Source organism: Salmo trutta, chromosome 11, assembly GCF_901001165.1.
Source record: "Salmo trutta chromosome 11, fSalTru1.1, whole genome shotgun sequence".
NCBI lineage: Eukaryota > Metazoa > Chordata > Actinopteri > Salmoniformes > Salmonidae > Salmo > Salmo trutta.
Window position 1 is genome coordinate 15,115,086 of NC_042967.1, and position 25,187 is coordinate 15,140,272.

At 47.5% G+C, this 25,187-nt stretch overlaps 1 protein-coding gene across 1 annotated transcript in view; it reads left to right on the forward strand.

The window, feature by feature from the left end:
- Positions 1–2,123: 2,123 nt before the first annotated feature.
- LOC115202003 (zinc finger protein basonuclin-2-like) overlaps positions 2,124–25,187 on the forward strand; it is a 32,668-nt gene continuing 9,604 nt past the window's right edge. Inside the window, exons 1-2 of the mRNA XM_029765862.1 lie at positions 2,124–2,759; positions 16,928–19,434. Coding sequence (XP_029621722.1) covers positions 2,124–2,759; positions 16,928–19,434 — 3,143 coding nt within the window. The remainder of the gene's footprint in view (positions 2,760–16,927; positions 19,435–25,187) is intronic.

Below are 25,187 nucleotides of genomic sequence, written 5' to 3' on the forward strand. Positions count from 1 at the left end.
GGTGAAGATAGCGTCTTGTACAGTAGTCAACGCTGCTCATCTCGCCACTTCATCGGCAAGTCGTGGGGACATCTGGAAGGGTCTGTGTTTCTCCCGACAGCGCTGCTGCACACCAAATGAGAGGCGACAGATGCCGGGGCCTCTCTCTTTCTCTCTCCATCCCTCTTTCAATTCAATTCAGTAGACTTTATTGACATGGCAAGATGACTGACATTGTCAAAGTAGACATATAACAAAACATAGACCAACAGCAATAAGGCATCAATACTGATAGTAGTGGAAATGGGATTACTATTAACAGCAACTACAACAACAACATTAATGAGAATAACTATACATTAAAGCAATAGTAGTAGACCAGTCTCAACCTGACTGAGAAGACACATGACATGGTATGAAAGACAAAACAAAACCAAAAAGAGAAATATTATTGACATTACATTGCAGTCTTTCCCTCTCTCGCCCCGAGCACTCTCTCTCTCGCCCGCTGCGCACTTCCTTTTCCCGCGCGTCAGAATCAGGCCTGCGTCTTGCTGTCACATCTGGGTGATAGAGAGGAGGAGGAGGGAAAAGGAGGAGAGGAGACTTCTGTCTTCTTTCTTTTTGTTACAGTGAAAGAGGAGTGAGTGAGCCTCTGAGGGAGGGAGAGAGAGAGAGAGAGAGAGACTCGACACGTGTGAGTGTGTGATCTGTCACAGCGCTACAGAGAGCCGCTGCTAGGGTAAAGCCCCTTTAGGGTGACAGCATGATGAGAGGGGTACGAATGTTACCAACAAGGGTTACCAACGCACCCCTCCCTGTTCTGCCTCTCCTTTCCGCTCCAGCTCTCATTAACCCCTAACACTGATTGCCCCTAGGACTCCCTTCCACTAATTAGAGGAGAGAAATAGGTCTGTCTACACACACACACACACACACACACACACACACACTGTGATGCTGACAGACAGCTTGCTATAGGTGTGAGAGATAATGAAAGCCTTGTCTACTGTATGTCTACTGTTGTTCAGTTCAGACATGTTAGCATCCGCCAGGAGAGGCCCAGCAGGCGACAGCTAACAGCTAGCAAGACTGACACAACCATCATACAACCATGATCATCCCTTTAATGGAGACAGTCCATTACCACCCCCTTTTAATGCCTACTTCTTAATTTAGCCGTACTCTCACCACGACATCATAAGAAGGGAATGTGAGACAAAAAAATCTGTAATAAAATAAACTAAATTGTGTCTTGCCTCAGCAGCTACTTCCTATTATTTAAAGGTGATTCTTTGTTGCAGTTTATGGAATGTTGTGTTGTGATTGGAAGGTAGTTTTATCTGAAGGCTGCAGTTTAAAATCTGCTTCTTTGTTTTGATCAAAGTTAGGACTCTCTGCAGTGGATCATCTATTCACTTTGAATGTGTCTTTAAAAAGTGATGAGACTGTGTGTGTGAGGTGTGTTTATGTCGATGTGTGGGCGTGTGTGTGTGAGCGAGAGTGTCCATACTCTACATTCACCAGGCTAAAACGACACACAAACACACACACACACAAACACACACAATGGCTCTTCCGGAGCTCCTTGGCGCATTAAGGTTCTATTGACAGGGGAGAGTCTTGTCTGCGCTTCTCTTTCAGCACGGCCGTCCTAATAGCACTTTGACATCTCCATTCTCCATTCAGAAAGCTTTTGTGTTCCGGGGGGACATTTGTGAATAGAGAAAAGGCCCCTCTCTCTTTCTCTCTGACTCTTTGTGTTTTACACGCTGTTAGGGCCTTGTGCTAGCAGACACAAACATGTTGTGGGAGTTGTACAGCAAATAGCCATTTGTACCTGGCCCGGACCTGGGGAGTTAGTAGAGAGAGAAGGAGGAAGGGGGGGATGGAGGGATGGAATGAGAGAAAGGAGGAGTGTTTAATAGCACTTGAGTACTATCCGTAGATGTAGCCACCGTTCCCTGTGGACTGTAGAGGCCCCCTCTGCACCTTGGCATGACTTTTCACTTTAGCCCCCCCCCCCCGAACTCCTCCCTCCCTCTCTTTTCCTTTCCGCCACCGTGTGCTTCAGTGACTCCATCTTTCTCTCTCATCACCCCCCCCCCACAGAGCAGGGAGTAGAATGATTAGTTGACCCAGCCATGGAATCTGGGGTTGACCCAGCCATGGGATCTGGGGTTGACCGAGCCATGGGATCTGGGGTTGACCCAGCCATGGGATCTGGGGTTGACCCAGCCATGGGATCTGTGGTTGACCCAGCCATGGGATCTGTGGTTGACCCAGCCATGGGATCTGTGGTTGACCCAGCCATGGGATCTGTGGTTGACCCAGCCATGGGATCTGGGGTTGACCCAGCCATGGGATCTGGGGTTGACCCAGCCATGGGATCTGTGGTTGACCCAGCCATGGGATCTGGGGTTGACCCAGCCATGGGATCTGGGGTTGACCCAGCCATGGGATCTGGGGTTGACCCAGCCATGGGATCTGTGGTTGACCCAGCCATGGGATCTGTGGTTGACCCAGCCATGGGATCTGGGGTTGACCCAGCCATGGGATCTGGGGTTGACCCAGCCATGGGATCTGGGGTTGACCCAGCCATGGGATCTGGGGTTGACCCAGCCATGGGATCTGTGGTTGACCCAGCCATGGGATCTGGGGTTGACCCAGCCATGGGATCTGGGGTTGACCCAGCCATGGGATCTGGGGTTGACCCAGCCATGGGATCTGTGGTTGACCCAGCCATGGGATCTGTGGTTGACCCAGCCATGGGATCTGTGGTTGGTTCAAGGGAAGAGTCAGATGGGTCATTAGACAATTTGTCAAGTAAATATGTGTGATTATGTGTTTCTATATGATATAATCTAGATATTATAGAAATATGTAATGGGATAGTGATGAGGATAAACCTAAACCACACATGCATAAAAATACATCATGCTTTGACAATGAGCCTGAGGTCACTTTCCAATACTAATTTGGCTTGAAAGATTCAACTTACGTGGATTCAGTCCTGTGGTTTTTATGCAATTCTCAAGTACATTAGTATTGACAGATAAAAAACATATGTAGCCAATTGTATGCTCATATCAAGGGTCAATGTAAAAGGTATTATAGACCAGTATACAGTATATTTCCATATATCTTCGACATGTTTGTCTCTACTCTGTGACCATATCGTGAGGTCATGAACAGACTCGAGACACACACACACACACACAGAGATTGTAGAGCAGGAATGTTTTCCTCCCAGGTAAACCTGCCAAGCTGTAATGACCACCAGACCCAGAAGCAAACTCTCTCTCATGGTTGTTTAGAACTCAAGACATCCCATATAGGACGTTTAGGAGAGAAATATAGCATTTAGGGAGAAACCAGAGCCAAGCAGCTTTGTTTGCCTAGTACCGTTCACACGCCAAACAAAATAATGTCTATATGTTTGTGTTTATGTGTTGGCAAGGGTTGAGGTGTTTGGGGAGGAGAGAGGAGAGAGAGAGAGAGAGAGAGAGAGAGAGAGAGAGAGAGAGAGAGAGAGAGAGAGAGAGAGAGAGAGAGAGAGAGAGAGAAGAGAGGAGAAGAGAAGAGAGAGAGAGAGAGAGAGAGAGAGAGGAGAGAGAGAGGAAGAGAGAGAGAGAGAGGAGAGAGAGAGAGAAGAGAGAGAGAGAGAGAGAGAGAGAGAGAGAGAGAGAGAGAGAGAGAGAGAGAGAGAGGAGAGAGAGAGAGAGAGAGAGAGAGGGAGAGAGGGCGAGAGCGTGCGTGAGCTGGGCCAGGAGGAATGCAGTCTAGCGGTGCACCTTACATGGCTGCTGTGCTACAGGCCTGGTGCTGGTGCTGACCTACCCACCAGCCAGACAAAACCGAACGGGGAGACTGACTTTCACTAAGCAATGCAGCTCAGTGTGTGTGTGTGTGTGTGTGTGGCGTCACGGTTAGCACCGGCTCCCATATGCTTGTACCTGTGGACACACCAGCTGGCCTTCAGAGCCTTTTGAGTCAGACAGACACACAGACAGAGAGTCAGTCATTCGGACAGTCAGACAGACAGTCAGAAAGACAGTCAGAAAGACAGAGAGGGGTCCTTGTATTTCTCCATGGTGTTTAAAGGGATTACATGGCCCCGGCGCTGTACGGCTCACTGCCCCTCCACTTCAAAGCAGCTAGCAGGCTGTGCCAGGGGCACACTGGCCCTCTCTCACTGCACGCCCCTGGCACACACCCCACATCTGCCCAGAGGGACTGCCAACGGCACACACATAGCCAGACCTGGCCCAACATACCCTGTCTGTGTGTGTGTGTGAATGACTGACTGAGGATTTTTTTTTTCTCTCTCCTAGCCTTGTACTTTTCTCCAAAGTCAACCACCTGCACACAGTAGTCCCTCCTCATCTGTAGGAGTATGTACAAACTGTCCTTAGATCAGCGATTAAAATAGCTTACTGTCACTAAGCCCTCATTTACCTTCACTGGCCCCAGACCAGTTGTCAAATCAACTCAGTACCACTTAGCTAGCCAATCACGTCATGTTCCAAAAAACGTTATTATCCATTTAAGGTCAATTGGTATTTTGTCTTTGGCTTCCATGACAGGAAAGCTAAAAGTGGCAGTCAGACATGAGCTAAGGGTGCCAGTGAGGGACAAAGAGTGCTTGGTACCTCAGCCAATGGGCTCCCCGCCATGTATCCAGTAAGGGCCTATGACTCCACACGACTACTGACTCCAATAGAGTTCATACCCAATGTGTCATGACACATACACAGATTCCCAGATGATTCATCTGGGCTGTGAGGTGTTGACACGGTGTGATTCCCGGCTAGAATCCAACCATACGTTCTCTATAGCACCGCTACTAAAACCTCCTAAATCAAGCTAAGCTCTTGGTAAAACTACCAAAACAAAGTAACAAAGAAAAGAAAAAGTGAGATACATTCTTGGCTATATTTTCATTGACCTGTATTGAGTTTCAATGAATTTACATTCGGAGGAGATGCGTTTACAGACATTCCCTTGAATAACTAAAATACCTTGGCAGATACCAGAAGGTAGGAAAGCTGATTTGTGAACAAGCTAGATCAATATATGGATGTTATATTGGAAACGTTGCCCCACCCCTCTTGACCTCATCCTCACCTCTCCCTCCATCCCTCCACCTCTCCCTCCATCCCTCCACCTCTCCCTCCATCTCTCCTTTCATCCTAAGCTGTGCTCCCATCCCACTCCCTCTGCCAGGGTCCTGCCGTAAACACAGACCAGCCATACCACCGTAATAGAATCAATAACACACAACTCAGACAAAGTGAGCAGCACGACATTTGACCCATAACCCCACCAACCCTCCGGCTGATCAATATTCAGATAAAAAAACACCACCTCATCCTCTCTTCCGTTATCCACTAGTTGTTTTCTAAATGATATCCACCCTCCTCTCCCTCTCTCTCCTCCTCTTCCCATTTACATTACACAGTATATTTAAAGGAAGCAGGGAGTTCATTTCCCAGAACTCACCAGGAGCTCCCGTGAGGCTTCACTTCCCCTCTCCCCCGCCACCTCTAAGCCGCAGACAGACACGTTCCTTTAGCGGCTATCGCTAACACTAGCCGCCCCGACAGACCTGAGAGGACCTGGACATTAGCTAATCCATATTTATTGCATCTGGTCCCTCTTCCCCCGGCTTGTAATTTGTATGGAGAGACATATTAGCGCTAACACGCTAGCCCTGGCAACAACAGGTTCAGACTGGTGTGAGATGCTACACGTCTGAATTGACTTAGCGTTAGCCTCGCGGGACCTAGCGGGAGGGAAGGTACTGGCTAGCAGGACTTGTCTGGCCGTATTGAGTTTCTGTGATGGCTGTTTAGCTTGTAGCTATGTGGGGGCAGAGGGGGGGAACAGAGGGTGCCCCGGCTCAATGAGTTTACTGACAGGAACCCTTAGACCACAGGGCCAGGGATCGATAGTCCCTCCATTGAACTACACAGCACCGCCAGACGAGACAGACCCAAACAATGGGGGATAGTATTACATTACACACAGTCACTCACAGACGTGTAGTTACACACACTTACATGTACTTACATACCGGTACATGTGTGTTCATACTAGATTTATTGATATGAAAAGGCTTATGTCTCTGATTAACAGGCACGCATTGCCACACACAGACACACACACACACACACATCACCTCTGGAGGTTATGTTTTCCTCCCTTGGTCCTGGAACCTGGTCTCCAGGTGGTCCCATGTGTCCCTCTGAACAAACACTGTCTCCCTCTCCACTTCCTCCCGTGTCACAGGGCCAGCCCCAGACATTGTGTGGCCGCCGCCCACCGTGCAGCCCCGTGATTGGAAGAGGGTCACGGAGTTGACATTTATTAAAGGAAGTTACACGGCTGGTTATGGGGAGTTGACAGTCCTCTCGTCACGTCTCTGGTCCCGCCAGGAATCACAGGGGTTTGGGTTCCTGCCTCCCAACAATAAAAGAAACAATGAACTTGTTAAGTGCTTGTATGACCCTCTCAGGGCTCCCTATTGAACCAAAATGACAGCTTTCGTTTTGCAGCTCTGTGCCACTGGGATCTGTAGTTCTACCGGAGTAGACTAGGGTAGGAGAGCTAAGGCAATGGAGCTAAGGTGGACTCCATGTCGTCTGCCATAAACACACATGTAGGGGTTTGGGAAAGGAGAACATTTGAAGTATTTCAGGTAGTCCTTGAAAACCACAGAGAGTGGAACGCACACCACCAACCTGTGTATTATAGCAGCCTGTCATTTCACATATTGTAGCGCGAGGGAATGAACGAGGGAACGAAGGAGGAATGGTGAAGCTAGTGGCTCTCCAGGGAGAAGAGGGTTTAGTAGACTGTGAGGAACAATGAAAGTCAGAAAGTAGAAAGGTCTAGTGAAATGGACAGAGTGTTGCAGACCAGATGTGTGTGTGCATGGATGGCTCAAACACACATACACACACAAGTCTACAAGGGCTCCACAATCTCCAGCTCCCCACGCCTGACGTCCCCCGGCCTTCTAAAACCTTTGTTTTCCTCTATCAGCGTCCTGATACATTCCAGTCTTTCTTTTCTCTCTACCTTTCAAAGACACTTGGGTTTCATTTGAAGCGTCCAAAACTAAAGCTATTCATCTAGTGTATTACATGTCCTCACACACAGGCAAATGGCAAAACAAAATGTTTTGGGGGTCTTGTGTGTTTTGATGGTCTATAGCGTTTCTACATGTATATGTTACAGTGCAGAGAGGCTGGGGAACATGGTGATGATGTTTATTTTTGCAGTAAGTAATCACCACTATGGTACTTATGACAGTAGACAGGCCCAGGGACCTGGAACGGGGCCCTGCGAGACACACACACACACGCCAAGTATGTACACTAACACACATTGTGGCCCAAATGCATACTAACAGATACTTGTGCCACACACACACCGAACACACACACACACACACACACATTCTCCAGGCACCGCTGGCTATGTGAACTGCTGTGCCACAGGGATAGATGTGTTCTGGCACTCAGGTGGGGTAGTGTAAATCACACTGCAGCAACAGTGCCACCCACCTCTTCAAAGATGAATGGGCCGACCCACATGCCAAACAACAATCCCAATGAGGCCATTTAAAACCAGAGCGGCTGAACCATTGTAATTTGAAACAGGGGGGCTAGTGTGCTGACAATTTCCTACTTAAGTATACCTTTTACTTTCCTCGTGGACACTTGAACAGAATCCTGTTCATGTTAGTCATTTCAAAGCAAACAGCAACAATTAGATTTCCCCCGTCCATCTGATCTATTGTTCCTGATGGACCAGTCATGTTTACAGCTTGTTATTGCTCTGTCATTTCAAGTGGATTAGAGTGAACAGCCAGATGTACAGCACTACTTCTACATGCATGTCTTGTTGCCGGGGGGCCAGTGTGCTCTGATAAGCCAGTGTACTGTGCTGTAAAGCGCGGTGGAATTTTGCGAGACGCTACAATGACTCCCAGTAACAACGACAAAAACATGTGCAGTACTTCTCTGGGGACCCCATACCCCCCCGTCTAGGGGCCCCTGTGTGTGAAAGCAGGCAGAGAGGCAGGCAGTGAAATAGGGTACAGAGCTGCCGTGGAACCAGGGGGGTGGAGGAGTGGTGGGGGTTGAGTTAATGGTCTTGCATCTTCCTGGCAGCATGTCAATAATGGCTCTAATCACATTAAGTAAAGAGTCCATTAGCTTATTCTCTCCTCTCTCTCTGCTGCATGCTAGCCTAGTAAAAACACAGTAGGCAGAGAGCTCCCCTAGTGGTGTGTTATAGACACCACGACTCCTGCAGGATGATGATGGGAGACACTGGAAAATCACCAGGTGCAGATAGGAGTCAGTATATTCTGTGTGTTTTTGTCTATTTCTATCAGTCAGTCTCGTGCTCAGTTATTTCAGTTTACAATGAGCACTGTGTAGGGAATTGGTTATCTGTGTATTAAATTAGTTGTGGTTCATCACAGGTAAGAATGGAATAAGAAATCATATTTGGTGCATTTTTACATAAATGGCAAGAAGTAGGAGTTGATGTTTATTGGCTTTGAAGAATTGAATTAAATTATAATTCATTACACCTCTGTTGTAAAATATGGGCAGACACAGACTATGAGATTAAGTTGATGATTAGTGAAGGTTGGAACCTCATTCTCAAGTGTCATTAGTCCATATTAGGTAGAAAACGCAACAAATATCTAGTATCAATGTTTTACTTGTCCTCACTCCAGCAGGGCTAATCTTCAAACAGATCAGATTTGTTTCTCTCCGTCAACTGCTTAAGGATAATGGCTGTTAGAGGGGGGGACAGGTATTACACTGAGGGAGAACAGAAACAACACATACATACATCAGAATACAACAGAAACATACTGTAAGCCAACGAGCAGAGCCAAGGAGCAAATGGTGAGCACATGTTAATGCACCTTTCCTCCCGTGGTCCTTGCCAAAATAGTAATCAAGACAAAGGAGATGTGATATGAGGGAGAGAAAAGGAGGACATCACACCAAAGCAGCCCCCCCCCCCCCCGGACAGACAGGCCATTTCTCAGCCGCCTCACTGCTCCTTTCAGCCCCTGGAGGAGGAACAGCGGCCCCCACATCTGTCTCCCAGGCCCAGGACAGACCGGCCTGGCCGCGTCCAAACGCTGCACATCACACGAATCATCCTCAATTAATGTGAACCATCAGGCGCTCCCTCCTTTCGCTCCCTCCTCTCTTTTCTCTCATTTATTGCTCTCTCACTTCTCAGAGGAGTCCCCCCTGGGTGCGTTCTGGGTCCGCTGTGTTTTACACTGTAGACTGAGGATACGGCTGCTTAGCACAGCGGGGCTAGCTAGCCAAAATGTTAGCTTGGATGCCTTGTGAAAAGAGACAGCGAAATCAATAGATCAGTCCAAGCCCGGCCAGACGGTGCTAAGATTTAACTGCTGCGGGCGCATCATGAAAGGTTCTGATGTGATCTGAAGCCTGGGCCGCTCCAAAGATTTTTTTTCTACTCCACTGCGGCGCAGAGGCCCCCGAAATGGCTTCCATGTGCCGCCCCATCTGCACCTCTGCTGGGCTGTGGCCAAAGGACCATCCTCCTTCCCTTTGAAGGGTTGCGGATGGGACAGCTTTAAAACAACCAGAGGTTACCAGACACTCTTTAGGGGCAGAAAGAGAGAGACGCTGGGAAAAAGAGGGGGAACAGCTTGCCCTTGGCCACTTGGATGTCAAGGAGTGCCAGAGAGGGACTCACCCTATCTGTCCTGGTAGAATGGCCCTAAACCGCCTGCATGCAGCCACCACTATAAATTTCACTCCACTCAATTAGCGCCCTAAGCAACAACCGACACGTCGTCATGAATATTTTACCAAAGCCTTGAGTTAAATCAGGTTGGAGAGCAACCAGGCATGGAGGCAGGGCCAGGGTATCTCTGGGCTAGTCTGCTTGAATTGCTTGATCACTGTGTCTGGTTCTCAGTTAAAAAGCAGTCACATTCACTCACACTGCAGAGAGATCAGACCCCAGTCATTCTGGCTCTGAATGAGTCTCTGGCACTGATGAGCATCATATTGACCACGACCTGCAATGCCTGGGTTTAATTGAATAACGGAAAAGGCATCAACCCCGGATTCCATATCTGATCTGCCTCCCCTCCCAAGTTCTAATAAGAATGATGAACGTGCCGCAGCAGAAGGGCCATGTGTAGACTTTTATTGAATCCCACCTGGTTTAGACGTCAGGGTGTCTTTTTAAGGAGCGGCTGGGATGTTATATGGAAAACAGGATGATTCTCCAGGCCTGGGCTGGGTGAACCTCACTCCCCTCAGGGGGTCATCATGGGTCCTTTAAGATCACCCCCCCCCACACCCCCACTCGCTCTCCCTCTCTCTCTCCCCTCTCTCGCTCTCCCTCTCCCCTCGCTCTCTCCCGCTCTCTCCCTCTCCCCTCTCTCTCTCTCTCCCCCTCCCTCTCTCTCTCTCCCCCCTCTCTCTCTCTCGCTCTGCCTCTCTCCCCCCCCTCTCTCTCCCCCCCCTCTCTCTCTGTAGTTGATCTTCTTCCATCTCCCTGTTGAAACGAGTGAGTCCTCTCTCTCTCTCTGCTTTCTGACAGACTGTTTCTGATTGTTTCCTCTAAGACAGTGTCAGTTTCTTGTTGTAATACATGACACCATTATCTAATAGCACTACTGTATCATTTCAATTGGAAGTTAACATTTAAAAATGCCCTTTTACCAATCAGATATAATTCTGCAGGATAATGCGGAAAATAATGTAAAGCGTTCGCCATCTTTAAAGTGTGTTCTCTCACACACAAAACATTCAGTTTAAATGAGAACATGGTGTTAGCTAAGCGTGATCGCAGACTACCGGTTCCTTACAAATGTCCTCCGCCCACGTCTGGGTCGACCCACTCCCCCGTGACCCATCATCACCATGCAGGAAGTGGTGCTGGTTGTTCAACCAATGGCCTCCGACCTTGCCAATGGGAGCGGAGCAGGGTCTGGAAAGAGCCCTAGCCCTCTGATATGATGGCTCCAGGCACTGAGCTTTTGTGAACCCCATCCCCCATGGCACCCCTCTCGCCACCACCACTACCCAAATACATTATTCATGGAGCGATAGAAAGACAAAAAAAGAATGGGCGAAAGGGAGGGAGAGAAACAGAACATGGAGGAGGGAAGCCACAAGGTTCAAGACCTCGTGCTTAACCTCCCTTGAAGTGGCGAGCGTGGGGATAGAGGCAGTTTCTTTTTCACGTTGGGGATGAGAGAGCGGCCGAGGGGGATCAATAGGTGTCTTCTGGGGGAACGCGGCACTGCAAGCTGATTGGTGGATCAATGTGGTTCCCAGGGTTCAACTCCAACGCCACGGCCAGCCAGTAGTCTCCTTCGCGGTGATAGGGTGATACATACAGCCTTGTGGTTGGCTGGTTGCATCGCTCTGCCCTTGGTGAATCTGCCTCAAGCGTAGCCAGCCTACGCATTGTAGCCTACATCTATTAGGGCCAAGATGAACTTACTGTATATAATGTATGTGTCTATTGAATGGCATTATCATAAAGCCTAGAAAGCCTGATAACCCCCATTATGTCATCTTTAGTTCTATCTGGGTCACAGATCCCCTATTCCACAAACCCCAGAACACGACTGAGGACGGTACAGCTAACAGCCCATAGGATATTAATGGTTGATATTAGCTTTGTTTGCCTTGTGTGAGGAGTGTGGGATCTCTCTCCATTCCCTGCCAAATAGACTGGGTCATTGGTTATGATAGGGGATGATTAGGGAAAAGTATGTGTATGTTCTTTCCTTCTAGTCCTCTATGTAAATCCTCCCAGCTTCTCTCTCTCTCAGCGCAGCCTGTTAATACTAGCGCTACAGCTAATTGTATAATTGCCTGTTTTGTTTTAATCTGACAGCGTTACCCCGGCCCCATAATTAGGCCATCATTTGTTCATCTTCTCCTGTCAGCCATAATTTAACCAGGCAGGTTGCTGGGCCGGTCGCCCCCGACAACACCCGGGCACCTCCACTACTAGTAAACATTACCGGGGAACGCCGCTAGCGAGCCAACCGGCTGCAAGATAAATAAACACAGCCGTCGTCGGGCGGATTAATTCCGAATGACACGGACACGGTGGATAAACTAATAATGTAGAGGGGGTAGAGGGGCCGTCCGCTAGATTAAGAGTGTATCCTACCGCCGCTTCTCTGCTGTAATTATTGTTTAATTGTCATTAACCTCACAAACGGAGGTTTATCCGCATTGTTTAAAGGAGTCTGGGATGTGTAGTGACAGGGTGATCTGTCATACCTCTGGAGGGAGGAGGAACGGGGCGAGGGATTAATGAGGTATTACTTGGGGATGGATGGAGGGGTGGAGGGGGCAGTGCTGGAAAATACATGGGAAGGAGAGGGCCAACATTAGGCTAATTGGGAGATGAGTGCCTCCTTGTAAAAAGTGCTTCTAATGGCACATTTGTTACTCACGCTGCGGCGGCGTCGCTAGACTAATGCGCTAATGCAGAGTGGGCTGCAAGAGGTGGTTAACACTACAGGGACTTTGTGTTTGTGTGCAAATATGTACATGAGCTGTCTCGGAATTTCTATCACCCAGGCTCTGAGATATGATATGTACACAGTGTGTATATATATATATATATATATACACACACACACACACACACACTAGCTATTGTGGTGTTAGACGTAATTTCTCATCTTCTAGGAAGTTAGCATTCAATTAACAAGCGACGTTTGATTTACAAGTGGGGTTATCATTGCATATCTTTGTGTTTGAACGTGGATCGAGTCTCGCAGTTTAAGTCTATTTACATAAAAGTGCTAGAGTTGTTTTTGTATACAAAAGACAAGAAGCCCAGTCATGATACCATCAAATAGCATTGCTTTGACTGAAATATGCAGTGGAATATGTTAGGTTTTATTATCTGTTAATATTTATTTAGTATTTTTTGTTGCCCAGCTCTTGTGGTCTGTACTTTGATAGTGTTACCATAAAACACGTTATTGCAAAATATAGTATTACATAGCGTAAACAGAGAGGGGTTATAAAATGGCCGAATAATAATGAGCAGTTAGTGAAATAAAAAGCACATGAGGTTTCCCCCTGGACCAGGAACTGTAGTCAAGCTTCTCCCCTCATACTGTTCACTCTGGTTGGTGTGCGGTTCAGTAAATGCTAGCTTGAGTTTCTCCCTCACTCTCTCTCTCTTCCTGTCTGTCTTTCTCTCCCCCCTCTCTCTAGCTCCCTGTCTCCCTGTCTCCCTGTCTCCCTGTCTCCCTGTCTGTCTGTCTGTCTGTCTGTCTGTCTGTCCCCTCGCTCTGTCTCCATCAGTCTCTCTCTCCTTCCGTGGCCTAAGCCCCTGTTGACTGTGCTTCAGGAGCATCTGGAGCGGAGCAGAACAGTGGACGGAGGCTGGGCCGTGTGTGTTTTCCTGGCCCCCACTGCAGTACGGGCCCTCTCTCTCTCTCTCTCTCTCTCCATAGCCGTAGTACTGACCTGTATCGTGATTGAACAACAAGCAGGGATGAAGGGATGGGAGGGAAGAATATGATAAGAACATAAGCCATACTTGTCTGGGTCCGGACGGTGTTCTGAAAAGCACAAGGATAAATTGCGTGTGGTGGGTTTTTAAGGGGACTAGGACTGCCAAGTGGTGGCGTGACCTTTGAACCTTTGAAACAGCGATGGCTGACTCTCTCCTCGGGGGTTACGGTAAGTGAGGAACATTTATTGTTCATTAATCTGCGCAGTGTAGGCCTACCTTTTTATTGGGCATCTTCTAATCCTTAACCTACCTCTGACAAAAGTTGCTGTATTGTATTTCATTAATGTCACTTTGTAACAGTAAACAGATCCAAAATAGTACCACGTATATTGGAATGTGTCATAGCTATTCCATTCTGCACCAATCATTTGGTTAGTTTGTGTCCCTTCTGCGTACGTGCCTGTTTTGTACTTGTCAGTGTATTAACGTATGTGACTCTTATTCTATGACTTCCGTTGTACATTTCAGAGTGACTATTTCTGAGAAATTCTCTCCATTTCTTATCTTTCTGCCTAATTATACACTTTCTAATTTAACTTTTTTAATGAAATCCAATGGAAATCCACATGCCCCGTGGGGCATCCATCCACATGGGGCGGCAGCGTAGCCTAGTGGTTAAAGCATTGGACTAGTAACTGAAAGGTTGCAAGATCGAGTCCCTGAGCTGACGAGGTACAAATCTGTTGTTCTGCCCCTGAACAAGGCAGTTAACCCAGTGTTCCTCGGTAGGCCGTCATTGTAAATATGAAATTGTTCTTAACTGACTTGCCTAGTTAAATAAAGGTCAAATACATTTTAAAAAATGCCCCAATGGCCGTGCAGCTATGAAATAATAGTGCCCAGGCTACAATTTAAAGTCATATACCTCCAGGCGAAAAACTCACACACACAGAATGAAAGTGTAAAATGTTTTTTTTAATGTATATTTAACAACAAATAACCCCAGTTACTATTGATGTTCCGTCTCCCAAGGATTAATTTGGCTTCTATGTCTAAGGGCATGATGTGCAACCACTCTCTATCTACCCCCCCTCACTCACACACACACACACACACACACACACACACACACACACACACACACACACACACACACACACACACACACACACACACACACACACACACACACACACACACACAGAATGAAAGTGTAAAATGTTTTTTTAATGTATATTTAACAACAAATAACCCCAGTTACTATTGATGTTCCGTCTCCCAAGGATTAATTTGGCTTCTATGTCTAAGGGCATGATGTGCAACCACTCTCTATCTACCCCCCCTCACTCACACTCGCATGCAGACACACACACACACACTTCCTTTTCCATTCTCTCTCTCCCTCTGTCTTGTTAAACATTTATCTCGTGTTTTTCCCTTTAAGGCCCTTTGTGCTTTGTGATGTTGTATTTTTACACCCTTTTAGACTCCAGTGTTGTATCTCTGATTCTGCCAGGCAGGAGAGAAGGAGCGGGGTGTGAACGGGGAACAGTACCCTAGCGTTGCTTCTAATTGTTGTGTTTGCACTACGTCGTTCCCTTGAAGTCACACTTGACTGGGCTGCAGAGGTCCCACAGGACCATGCAGAGTAAACTGTAGTGTTTATCTCCACCACTCATATAATAAACACACACACACACACACACACACACACACACACACACACACACACACACACACACACACACACACACACACACACACACACACACACACACACACACACATACATACATACATACATACATACATACATACATACATACATACATACATACATACATACATACATACATACATATACCGTTCACAAAGTAGCAGCTCTGTAGTGCACACAGCCCCATTTTTCCCCCGTGTGAACAAGCAATGTGGGACTTAAGTTTGAATAAAATGTCTAGATAATTTATTAGCACTAATGTTGAATCTCATACTAACACCTGTTAAAGTCTGTCATTCAAATAAGTTGTTTAGTTGACAGAATGTGTCAATCTCTGTTAGTGATTTGCTGGGTTCCACCCTCCCAGTACACAGTCAGAGAACCAGTGGGTTCAGCGTGGGAGACAACAGAACTAGGTCAGTATTCTGTGTATCAAAGCTCTGAGACCGACCGCAAACCCCTTCAGTTCAGGTTCAGGTCTTGCCAAGATTCCTTTCCCAGAATCCATTGCCATGTCTCGACGTTTGGCAATTGACGCGCATGTTTGTTCAAAACTCGAGGCGTTTTATTTTTCTGTGGTTAATAGCACCATCTCCAAAAGAGACGGCCGCCAAGGAAAGTTCTCCTCTTGGAATAATGCTTAGAGCTCTCCCATCGGAATCATTCTGTTTCCCAGGCTTCCACAGGGCTCCACAAGCACAGGGTTGGGAAACACCAAGGCCCATGTAAAATATGTCCTGTCAACATTTACCTCATTACATTTCACGCTCCCTCCCGCCTTCTCTCTATAGGCAGTGTAAATGCAAGCACATGCGTTTTCCTCTTGACACGGTCGCACTGATAAAGTATGCCTGCTTCATTAGTATTGAATCTGATGGGAGATATGCATCCCGTAAACCTCATTAACATAAAGCACAGTAAAGACTGACCCCAGGTCTGTTCTTAATGAACGTGATGCCAGATCGGCGTCACCTCCAAAGACGCACTTAAATGAACATGGGTGTTCTTATTTTAATGTCCAAGTTGACTTAACCCCCATAGACTGATATTCCTAACTCCATTTGACTTTGTTCATTAGATTCCCTCAGAGATAAAAGAGTAAACTATGAAAAGCGGCTGCCAAGTAGCAAGGTACGATTAGTGGCTCGCGCTAATTAATCCATTCTTTCTTTTAGCAGCCTTTTCTCTCCCCGGCTGTCATCGCGGCAGTAAACATAGCGGAGCTGCGTGCCGTGCGCTGTTCTGAGGGACTCTCAGCGAGAGTTCACATCTTTCACGGGCTGTTTTTGTTAAACAGTCTCACAGCGAATAGATCAACGTCCCCAGAAATGGTTAGAATTCACAGGTACCCACTAATAGCCCACCAGCCCCACCAGCCCCAGCGGTCTACATTTGCTTGCTTTTAGACTTTATTAAACTCTGCCTGTTCCTCTCGCTGTGTGCCTAATGACTGTGTATGCATAGCTGATGAAATGTAAAGAAGGAAGGAGAGAAAGGAGGGAGAGAAAGATGGACAGGGAAGAGGAGGGTTATTATCAGAGCTCTATTATCAATCTTTACTCGTCGCTTCAGGGGCCTTCATGAGCCGATAACAACACCCCTTCCCTACTCCCTTCCTCCTCGCTCCCTCTCGACCACAGTGATTATGCACAATCAATAACTTTTGTGTGTTTTGTCTATTCTCTCGTCTTTCCATTGGGCCTCTAGGATGCTGCGGGCAAGGTGCTGGACCGCTGGTCCATTATGTCTCGGGAAGAGGAGATCATCACCCTGCAGCAGTTCCTTCGATTCGGAGAGACCAAGTCCATCGTGGAGCTGATGGCCATCCAGGAGAAGGAGGGTCAGGCGGTCACCGTGCCCTCCTCCAAGACCGACTCAGGCATCCGGACGTTCATCGAGAGCAACAGCACGGGACGTGGCCGAAGCCCAGGCCTCCTCAACCACATGGAGACCAGCAGCCCATCCAGCATCCACCACTTTGAGAACATTCCTAACAGTCTGGCCTTCCTGCTGCCATTCCAGTACATCAACCCTGTGTCGGCCCCCATGCTGGGCCTGCCCCCCAATGGCCTGGCGCTGGAGCAGTCGGGCCTCCGGGGCCTCCACGACCGGGACCGCGATGCCAGCCTACCCAACCAGGGCGAGCCGGTGGAGAGCAGCGAGTCTGAGGTATCCCTCAGCCCTTTCCGCAGCAGCGGTCAGAGCCCCAGCCGCATCGTAGCTCTGGGGGGCATGAACAACGCCATGGAACCCAAACAGGAGCCCATCAACCGGGCATCACCCATCTCTCCAACTCCTTCCAGCCAGCCGTCCCAGCAGCAGACGGAACAACAGCAGCAAGGCCAGCAGCAGCAAGGCCAGGGGCAACCCGGGACCCCACGGCCTAGGTCCAACTCCCTTAATGACCACCAGGCCCACCACCACTTTGTGAAGAGCGAGCAGTCCAAGAGCATCACCCACTCCTCCTTCTCCTCCAAGATGCACCGCATGCGTCGCATGGGAGCCACCTCACGCAAGGGCCGCGTGTGCTGCAACTCGTGCGGCAAGACCTTCTACGACAAAGGTACGCTGAAGATCCACTACAACGCTGTGCACCTCAAGATCAAGCACCGCTGCACCATCGAGGGCTGCAACATGGTGTTCAGCTCGCTGCGCAGCCGCAACCGCCACAGCGCCAACCCCAACCCACGCCTGCACATGCCCATGCTGAGGAACAACCGCGACAAGGACCTCATCCGTGGGTCGGGCCCCGGCACACCCGTCATCTCCAGCGCCAAGAGCGGCTTCACGCTGACCAGCCCCGGACAGCCGCCTCTGGGCTTCGCCACCCCGCCCCGGGACCCCATGCTCCAGTCACCCCTGCAGATCCCACTGGTCTTCCCCTCCCTGAAGTCGGTGCAGCCCATCCAGCCGGTGCCCCCTTTCTACCGCACACTGCTGTCCCCACAGCACCTGGTCAGTCCTCCAGTGTCACTGCCCACCAGCCCCATCCTGCCCTCCACCACCATTAGCAGCTCTCTGATGGACCAGCAGCATCAGCTCCTGGCTGCCCCTGCGGCCGCAGCCTCCCATAACGCCCACAATATGTCCTCTGAAGGTGGGCTAATGTCCCACCACAGGCTGCCCACCCCCAGTATCCCCCTGCAGGATCCAGCTGCTGCCACCAACACGGACCCCACCCCCAAGAAGAAGCCCCGTAAGTCCAGCATGCCGGTGAAGATCGAGAAGGAGGTGATTGACGTGGCAGACGAGTACGATGAGGACAAAGACGATGATGATGACGACAGCTGTCACCACCACCACCATCACCACCACCACCACCCCTCCTCCCACCTCCACCACAACAACATCAATGGAAACCGCAACAACAACAGCAACGGAGGGAACAACAACAGCCACCACAGCGGCGGCAGCGGGCACCAGTCCCCCTCCCAGGATGAGATGAGCCCAGGCCTGATGAGGGGACACCTGATGAGGCACGACCAGGATGACTGCCGGGGAGAGGGACCCGGAGGAGAGGGCGGGAGGGGCGAGAGAGGAGGCCCAGGCGGTGAGCTCCGCTGCATGGACAGCTTCACCTCCGAGGACCAGGACCACGAGAGAGACTTTGAGAACGATTCGGAGACTTCGGACTCCAAGATGTTCTACCGCGAGGAGATGATGGAGGTGGAGGAGCAGCACCAGAGGCTGAGGCTCAACTCCTCCATGAGCTCCAGAGTGGGAGGAGGCAACAACCTGGACAAGGACCAGGAGGACCAGGAGGCCAGAGATGAGGAGGCGCAGCTGAGGAAGGAGATGGAAGACCCCAAGAGCAACTCCTCACCCTCGCCCCACCAGCCCACCATCAAGATTAAGGAGGAGCTCAACGACCCCACCTACGACATGTTCTGCATGAGCCAGTACGGCCTCTACAATGGGGGCATGGCGGCCGCCGCAGCCGCCGCCGCCAGCATGGCCGCCCTGCACGAGAGCTTCATCTCCTCCATGAGCTACGGCGCCAGCCCGCCCAAGTTCCCCTCCTCGCACTCCCCCGAGGGAGAACTGTGCACCAGCCCCAACTCCAACGACCCCAAGATCTGCTACGTGTGCAAGAAGAGCTTCAAGAGTTCCTACAGCGTCAAACTGCACTACAAGAACGTGCACCTCAAAGAGATGCACGTGTGCACCGTGTCCGGCTGCAACGCCGCCTTCCCCTCCCGACGGAGCAGAGACAGGTGAGTGTCGTACAACACACACACACACACTAACAGTATCTTTTTTCTTGGTTCTTAATTTGACTGCCTCAATTTTTCTGATTAATTATTTAAATATCAGTAGAGTATGAATGAATATTATGATACAACTGGTGTTATTAATTCATTTGTTTACTTGGAAACCCATTAGCTTTTGCGGGGCAGCAGCCATTCTCCTGGGGTCCACAAAAAACACGACAAGTAGTTTGAGTAGTTTGAGAAACAGATGCCTCCCAAGTCCTCAACTGGCAGCTTCATTAAATAGTACCCGCAAAACACCAGTCTCAATGTCAACAGTGAAGAGGCGACTCCAGGATGCTGGCCTTCTAGGCAGAGTTCCTCTGTCCAGCGTCTGTGTTCTTTTGCCCATCTTAGTCTTTTCTTTTTATTGGCCAGTCTGAGATATGGCTTTTTCTTTGCATCTCTGTCTAGAAGGCCAGCATCCCGGAGTCGCCTCTTCAATGTTGACGTTGAGACTGGTGTTTTGCGGGTACTATTTAATGAAGTTGCCAGGTGAGGACTTGTGAGGCGTCTGTTTTTCAAACTTGACACTAATGTACTTGTCCTCTTGCTCAGTTGTGCACCGGGGCCTCCCACTCCTCTTTCTATTCTGGTTAGAGACAGTTAGCGCTGTTCTGTGAAGGGAGTAGTACACAGCATTGTACGAGATCTTCAGTTTCGTGTCAATTTCTCGCATGGAATAGTCTTCATTACTCAGAAGAATGTCTTTGTTTCTGGCCATTTTGAGCCTGTAACCGAACCCACAAATGCTGATGCTCCAGATACTCAACTAGTCTAAAGAAGGCCAGTTGTATTGCTTCTTTAATCAAACAACAGTTTTCAGCTGTGCTAACATAACTGCAAAAGGGTTTTCTAATGATCAATTAGCCTTTTAAAATGATAAACTTGGATTAGCTAACACAACGTGCCATTGGAACACAGAAGTGATGTTTACTGATAACGTGCCTATGTAGATATTGCATTAAAAAAGATATATATTTTTTTTATTAAAAGAAATTCTGCCATTTACAGCTACAATAGTCATTTACAACATTAATAATGTCTACACTGTATTTCTGATCAATTTGATGTTATTTTAGTGGACAAAAAAATTAATTGCTTTTCTTTCAAAAACAAGGACATTTCTAAGTGTCCCCAAACTTTTGAATGGTAGTGTGTATATATATATATATATATATATATATATATATATATATATATAGAGAGAGAGAGAGAGAGAGAGAGATTTGTTTAACACTTTTTTGGTTACTACATGAATCCATGTGTTATATCATAGTGTTGATGTCTTCACTATTATTCTACAATGTAGAAAATAGTAAAAATAAAGAAAAACCCTTGAATTAGTAGGTGTGTCCAAACTTTTGACTGGTACTGTGTATGTATGTATGTATGTATGTATGTATGTATGTATGTATGTATGTATGTATGTATGTATGTATGTATGTATGTATGTATATATATATATATATATATATAAAAATACTAACAATTCAGGCATTCATTACAGGTAGGTTCATTACATATGTTTTGTCCTTTCATTTTGACATTACATGATGTAATCAGAAACGTTGACATTGTTGTGGATGTATGGTGCATGTATCATTTGATCTGATATTTCATCAGTAATTGTGGAATTAGTAATGGGGAAGTTTAGGACAGTAGATGAGTTTTCTTGATGAGCTACTCAACTGCAGTGAAGTCTACTTTTTTCTTAGATGGAGTGAAATTATTAAGGCGTCACCTACCATATGTTAAGTAGAACTCACCATTAGCAGAGATACGATTTATAATTTAACAGGTATACAGTGGCATCTGTTGACTGTCATGTCAAAGTTCAGAGAAGTAGGGTGTCATCGCCAGAACACACAATCTTCCACTCTGAGATATACCCCTGTTTACCTCCCCTCACTCACCTCGTCACTGACAGGTGAGGTAGCATACATTAACGTAGACAGCGGTCTGTCAAGCCACTGCATGTATTAGCGCCCTGTTCCGGGAGGTGAGGCTAGCCACGCTTTACCTACCTGGGCTTGTTCGCACATCCACCCTATCCACACACATCCTCCCAGAATACACCCACCCACTAAAGCTAGCAGCAGGTTGACGCCAGAACACAACACATGCTGAGGCTACACAACATCAGAGTGCCCTGGGCTAGCAACTAGCATTTAGCTCTCCAAGGAATTGCTAACATTTGTTTAGTTTTTTTGTATGAAGGGATGTTTGACGTTAGACTTCGACTGGCCTAAGAGTGGTTTGAAAATAGCCTACCAAATGCATCCGGATATTAGGGTAATTTAGGGAATTAAAACTCTCAACAACGACCCCATGATGGCATCGATAGTGACTCATTAGCATTGTTATTAGCATCATAAAAAAACGGAAGTAAAGGCCTTGTGTGTGACATTGGCAGGTCTATTCCCCTGACCACCGTGTAAACAAGCATGTCCATTTGACTGAACGGTCCAGTCTCTCTTCACAGTGGGGTGTCGGTGGAAAAAGGGCCCTTGAAAGGAAATGTAAATTCATCTCCTCCCCAACGCCCCTCGAAAATAGACATGACTTCAAGTGTAACAAATGCATCTCTTTATCGCTTTAGCAGAGCCCCGCACAAACACAGTCAGAGCATGCCTCTGCTCCCAGTATAATGACATATGCCACATTCTAGAGCTCTAGAAGAGGGGAAGCCTCACTCAACCAGCTCCTCTATTTTGTTGTGTTAGAGCACGCCGTGGTGACAAGTGACACTTTTTATTTAGATAAAGAGCGAGTGTGGTTTCTCCCCCTCCTAATCTAATTTGCTTCTCTGAGGAGTTTTTTTCTCCTCTAGTTTTTCCCAGAGTTGTTTTGTCTCAACAGCAACCCTCCACCCGCCTCCCCTCTCCACCCGGGGCCTTTATTAAGTTCCTTGTTTCACTGGCATCTGTTCATTCTGTTCCTGTTTGTTCATTAGCACCAAGTAAATAGAGCAGGTGACTCTGGGACTTATTCAGGGAGGGAGGGATGGAGGAAGGGATAGAGGGAGGGGAAGAGGGGATGGAGTAGGTGGATGAGAGGAAAAAAAGAGAGGAGATGGGTTATAGTGTTAGCGGAAAAGAGAGGGGGGGATGGAGGAGAAGAGACAGGTAAAATAGCGTTAGCGGAGGAGAGGAGAAGGTGAAATCATGCCGCTCACCTGACGCAGCTGGTGCCGACAGCAGGGAGATGACAGGAAGTGTTATTAAAGGATGCGTTGCCGTGCCGATGCCTGTGTTTGACGCAGCCGCGGATGATGCATTAGTTCGTTACCCTCTTTGACGAGGCTTTAAGGACAGGGAGCGCCCGGGGCACGAGAGGCCTGCTGTCTCGCATAACCACACACACACAGACACAGACACATGCTTGTGCACGTATAAACTCACACATACTCAAAAGCTGATGCGTTCCTACAGATGCATATAGTCTTACAGAGAGTCACTCATTTATTGTAATGTACACAGTATTTTTAGTCTCTTTATTGCACTAAAATAAAATAGGATATTAAACAAATAGACCTCATGGTTTGATACAATCCAAATAACAGCCTCCCCACAGCGAACAGACATCTCAACAAATGCTTAGATACTAAATTACCATGACAGAAACGCCAATGGTATTGAGGCATCGCAACGACTCATTTCAGATATTTCTGAATGAGTGGCGAGTAAACTGACCAATACCTGCTCAGGAGCTGGACACACATGGCCAAACTGACCAATGAGGAGGCCTAATTCAGCGGCCTACTTCCTTATTTAGTGGAAGTCAAGGTAGAACTATGAATCAGAGCCCTCCCTCTCCCATCATCCTTCCCAACCACTGCCCCAGCTTGTCTCCCAACTATATAATTTAGCCGTCCATCTTTTTTATTGGGCGCTCTCCGACATTAGCGCTCCCCACTTGTATTAGCATCTGCCGCGGCGACCCCGTAATGGCCTTTAAAAAAACACTTAACTCCGGCACTAAACGAGGAGGGGATGACAGTGGTGGGAAAAAACGAATCAGTGAAAAACAGCACTAGTTAGGGTCCTCTGACTCACTCACAGTAAAGGATTTGGTTTCCAAGAGGCAGTGGGTGCTGTAGTATAGAGAGGTGCAACTGTGAGGGAGCGAGGTCAAATTAGACTGTGTTTCGTCTTCCATCTTGGCTCAAAGATGAACCCAAATGTCTTCCACAGGCTTATAGTGAAGCATCAACCCACGCTCACAGACACGGTGTCACAGTGACTGTGGAATCTTGCCCTAGTGATGTGCGTGTGACAGTTTGACTCGATTACCAGAAACACAAGCGTATAAATTCCAGAAGCGCTTTAACATAAGGCCCTGATGAATAGATAGGTGTGTAGCAGGAAGAGAAAACAATCACTGCTGTGAACATATGGATCTTAGAAGACGGTCTTAGACCAAGATGTGGGTGAGTTACACCTAAGTACACTATTGTTTCCATACTTTGAGTGTGTCCCAAATGGCAACCTATTCCCTATATAGTGCACTACTTGTGATCAGAACCCTGGTCAAATAGGGTAAATAGGGTGCCATTCGGGACGGATCTTTTGTGCGCCGCATAAATTCCTGGTAGCATATGGGATGTATTACTGAGACTGCCGCTCCTATGGAATAAGGAGAGAAGCATAACAGAGTAATGGCGGGGCCAAAGGAATTCTGGGTTATTGAAGCTATAGTCAGGGCTCTGGCCGTACACCAATCAGATGTGTCCCTGGGTAATCCCTTAACTACATAATGCATGCTGCAGTGTAATTGTAGTTGTAACATGGGAACATTATTTGGTCTTTTCCCCTCTGATAATATTATTGTGGAGGAAGGATTGGGAAACCACAACGCCTCAGACATTGGTTTGCTGCTACAGAAAGTTTGAGTCGTGTCAAATTACATTATTCATAAGATTCACTACAAAATGTTACAAATTCCACAGCTAATAACATATTATTTCTATTATTATGAAACAAATCATTATTATATTTTAGCACAAATTCAAATAATATTTCAAATAAGTAACTGTATGATTAATTAAATACATTTAATGCAATATAATCTAGTAATCTATAATAATCTAGTCATTATATCACAGAATAATGATATTTGATCTCAGTAAACCAAACCGTATGCCTTCTCTTCATCCCTTGTATTTGAGCTTTAGAATGTACAATTTCTCTAACAACAGAAACACAGTATCTGAGCCTAAATCTGTTGGGACACCCAGACATTTGTTTCCAACCAGATAATGTATGCAAAATCCAGGTCTGTAATATGCAGTGCTAATAACCAGCTTCCTCCTCTCCCCCACCACCTCTCCTCTCTCTCCTCACAGCGAGATGTTGACGTCTATACCAACAACAGGAGGTTGTCCAGGTACCTCAGCATATCCCATTAGTCAATTATTTCTCTACAGTGGAGTGACACCCCAGAGGAACGTAGGTAGGCGCATCAAACAAACGCTACCTTCAAAAGCCCCGATGTCAGAGTCAATTAGAGGGGAGGATTATAAGAACATTTGATCTACGGTGTCATATTAATATTTGAGGGAAACAACAAAAAGACAATGGGAAATGACAATAGTGTCACAAGCGTTTGAATAGAGAGGGGGTGACGTAGATGTAAAGATACAGATCAATGGCGTGGTTAACTAACAGGGTAAACAACATAGCACACTGCTGTTTTACACACACACACACACACAC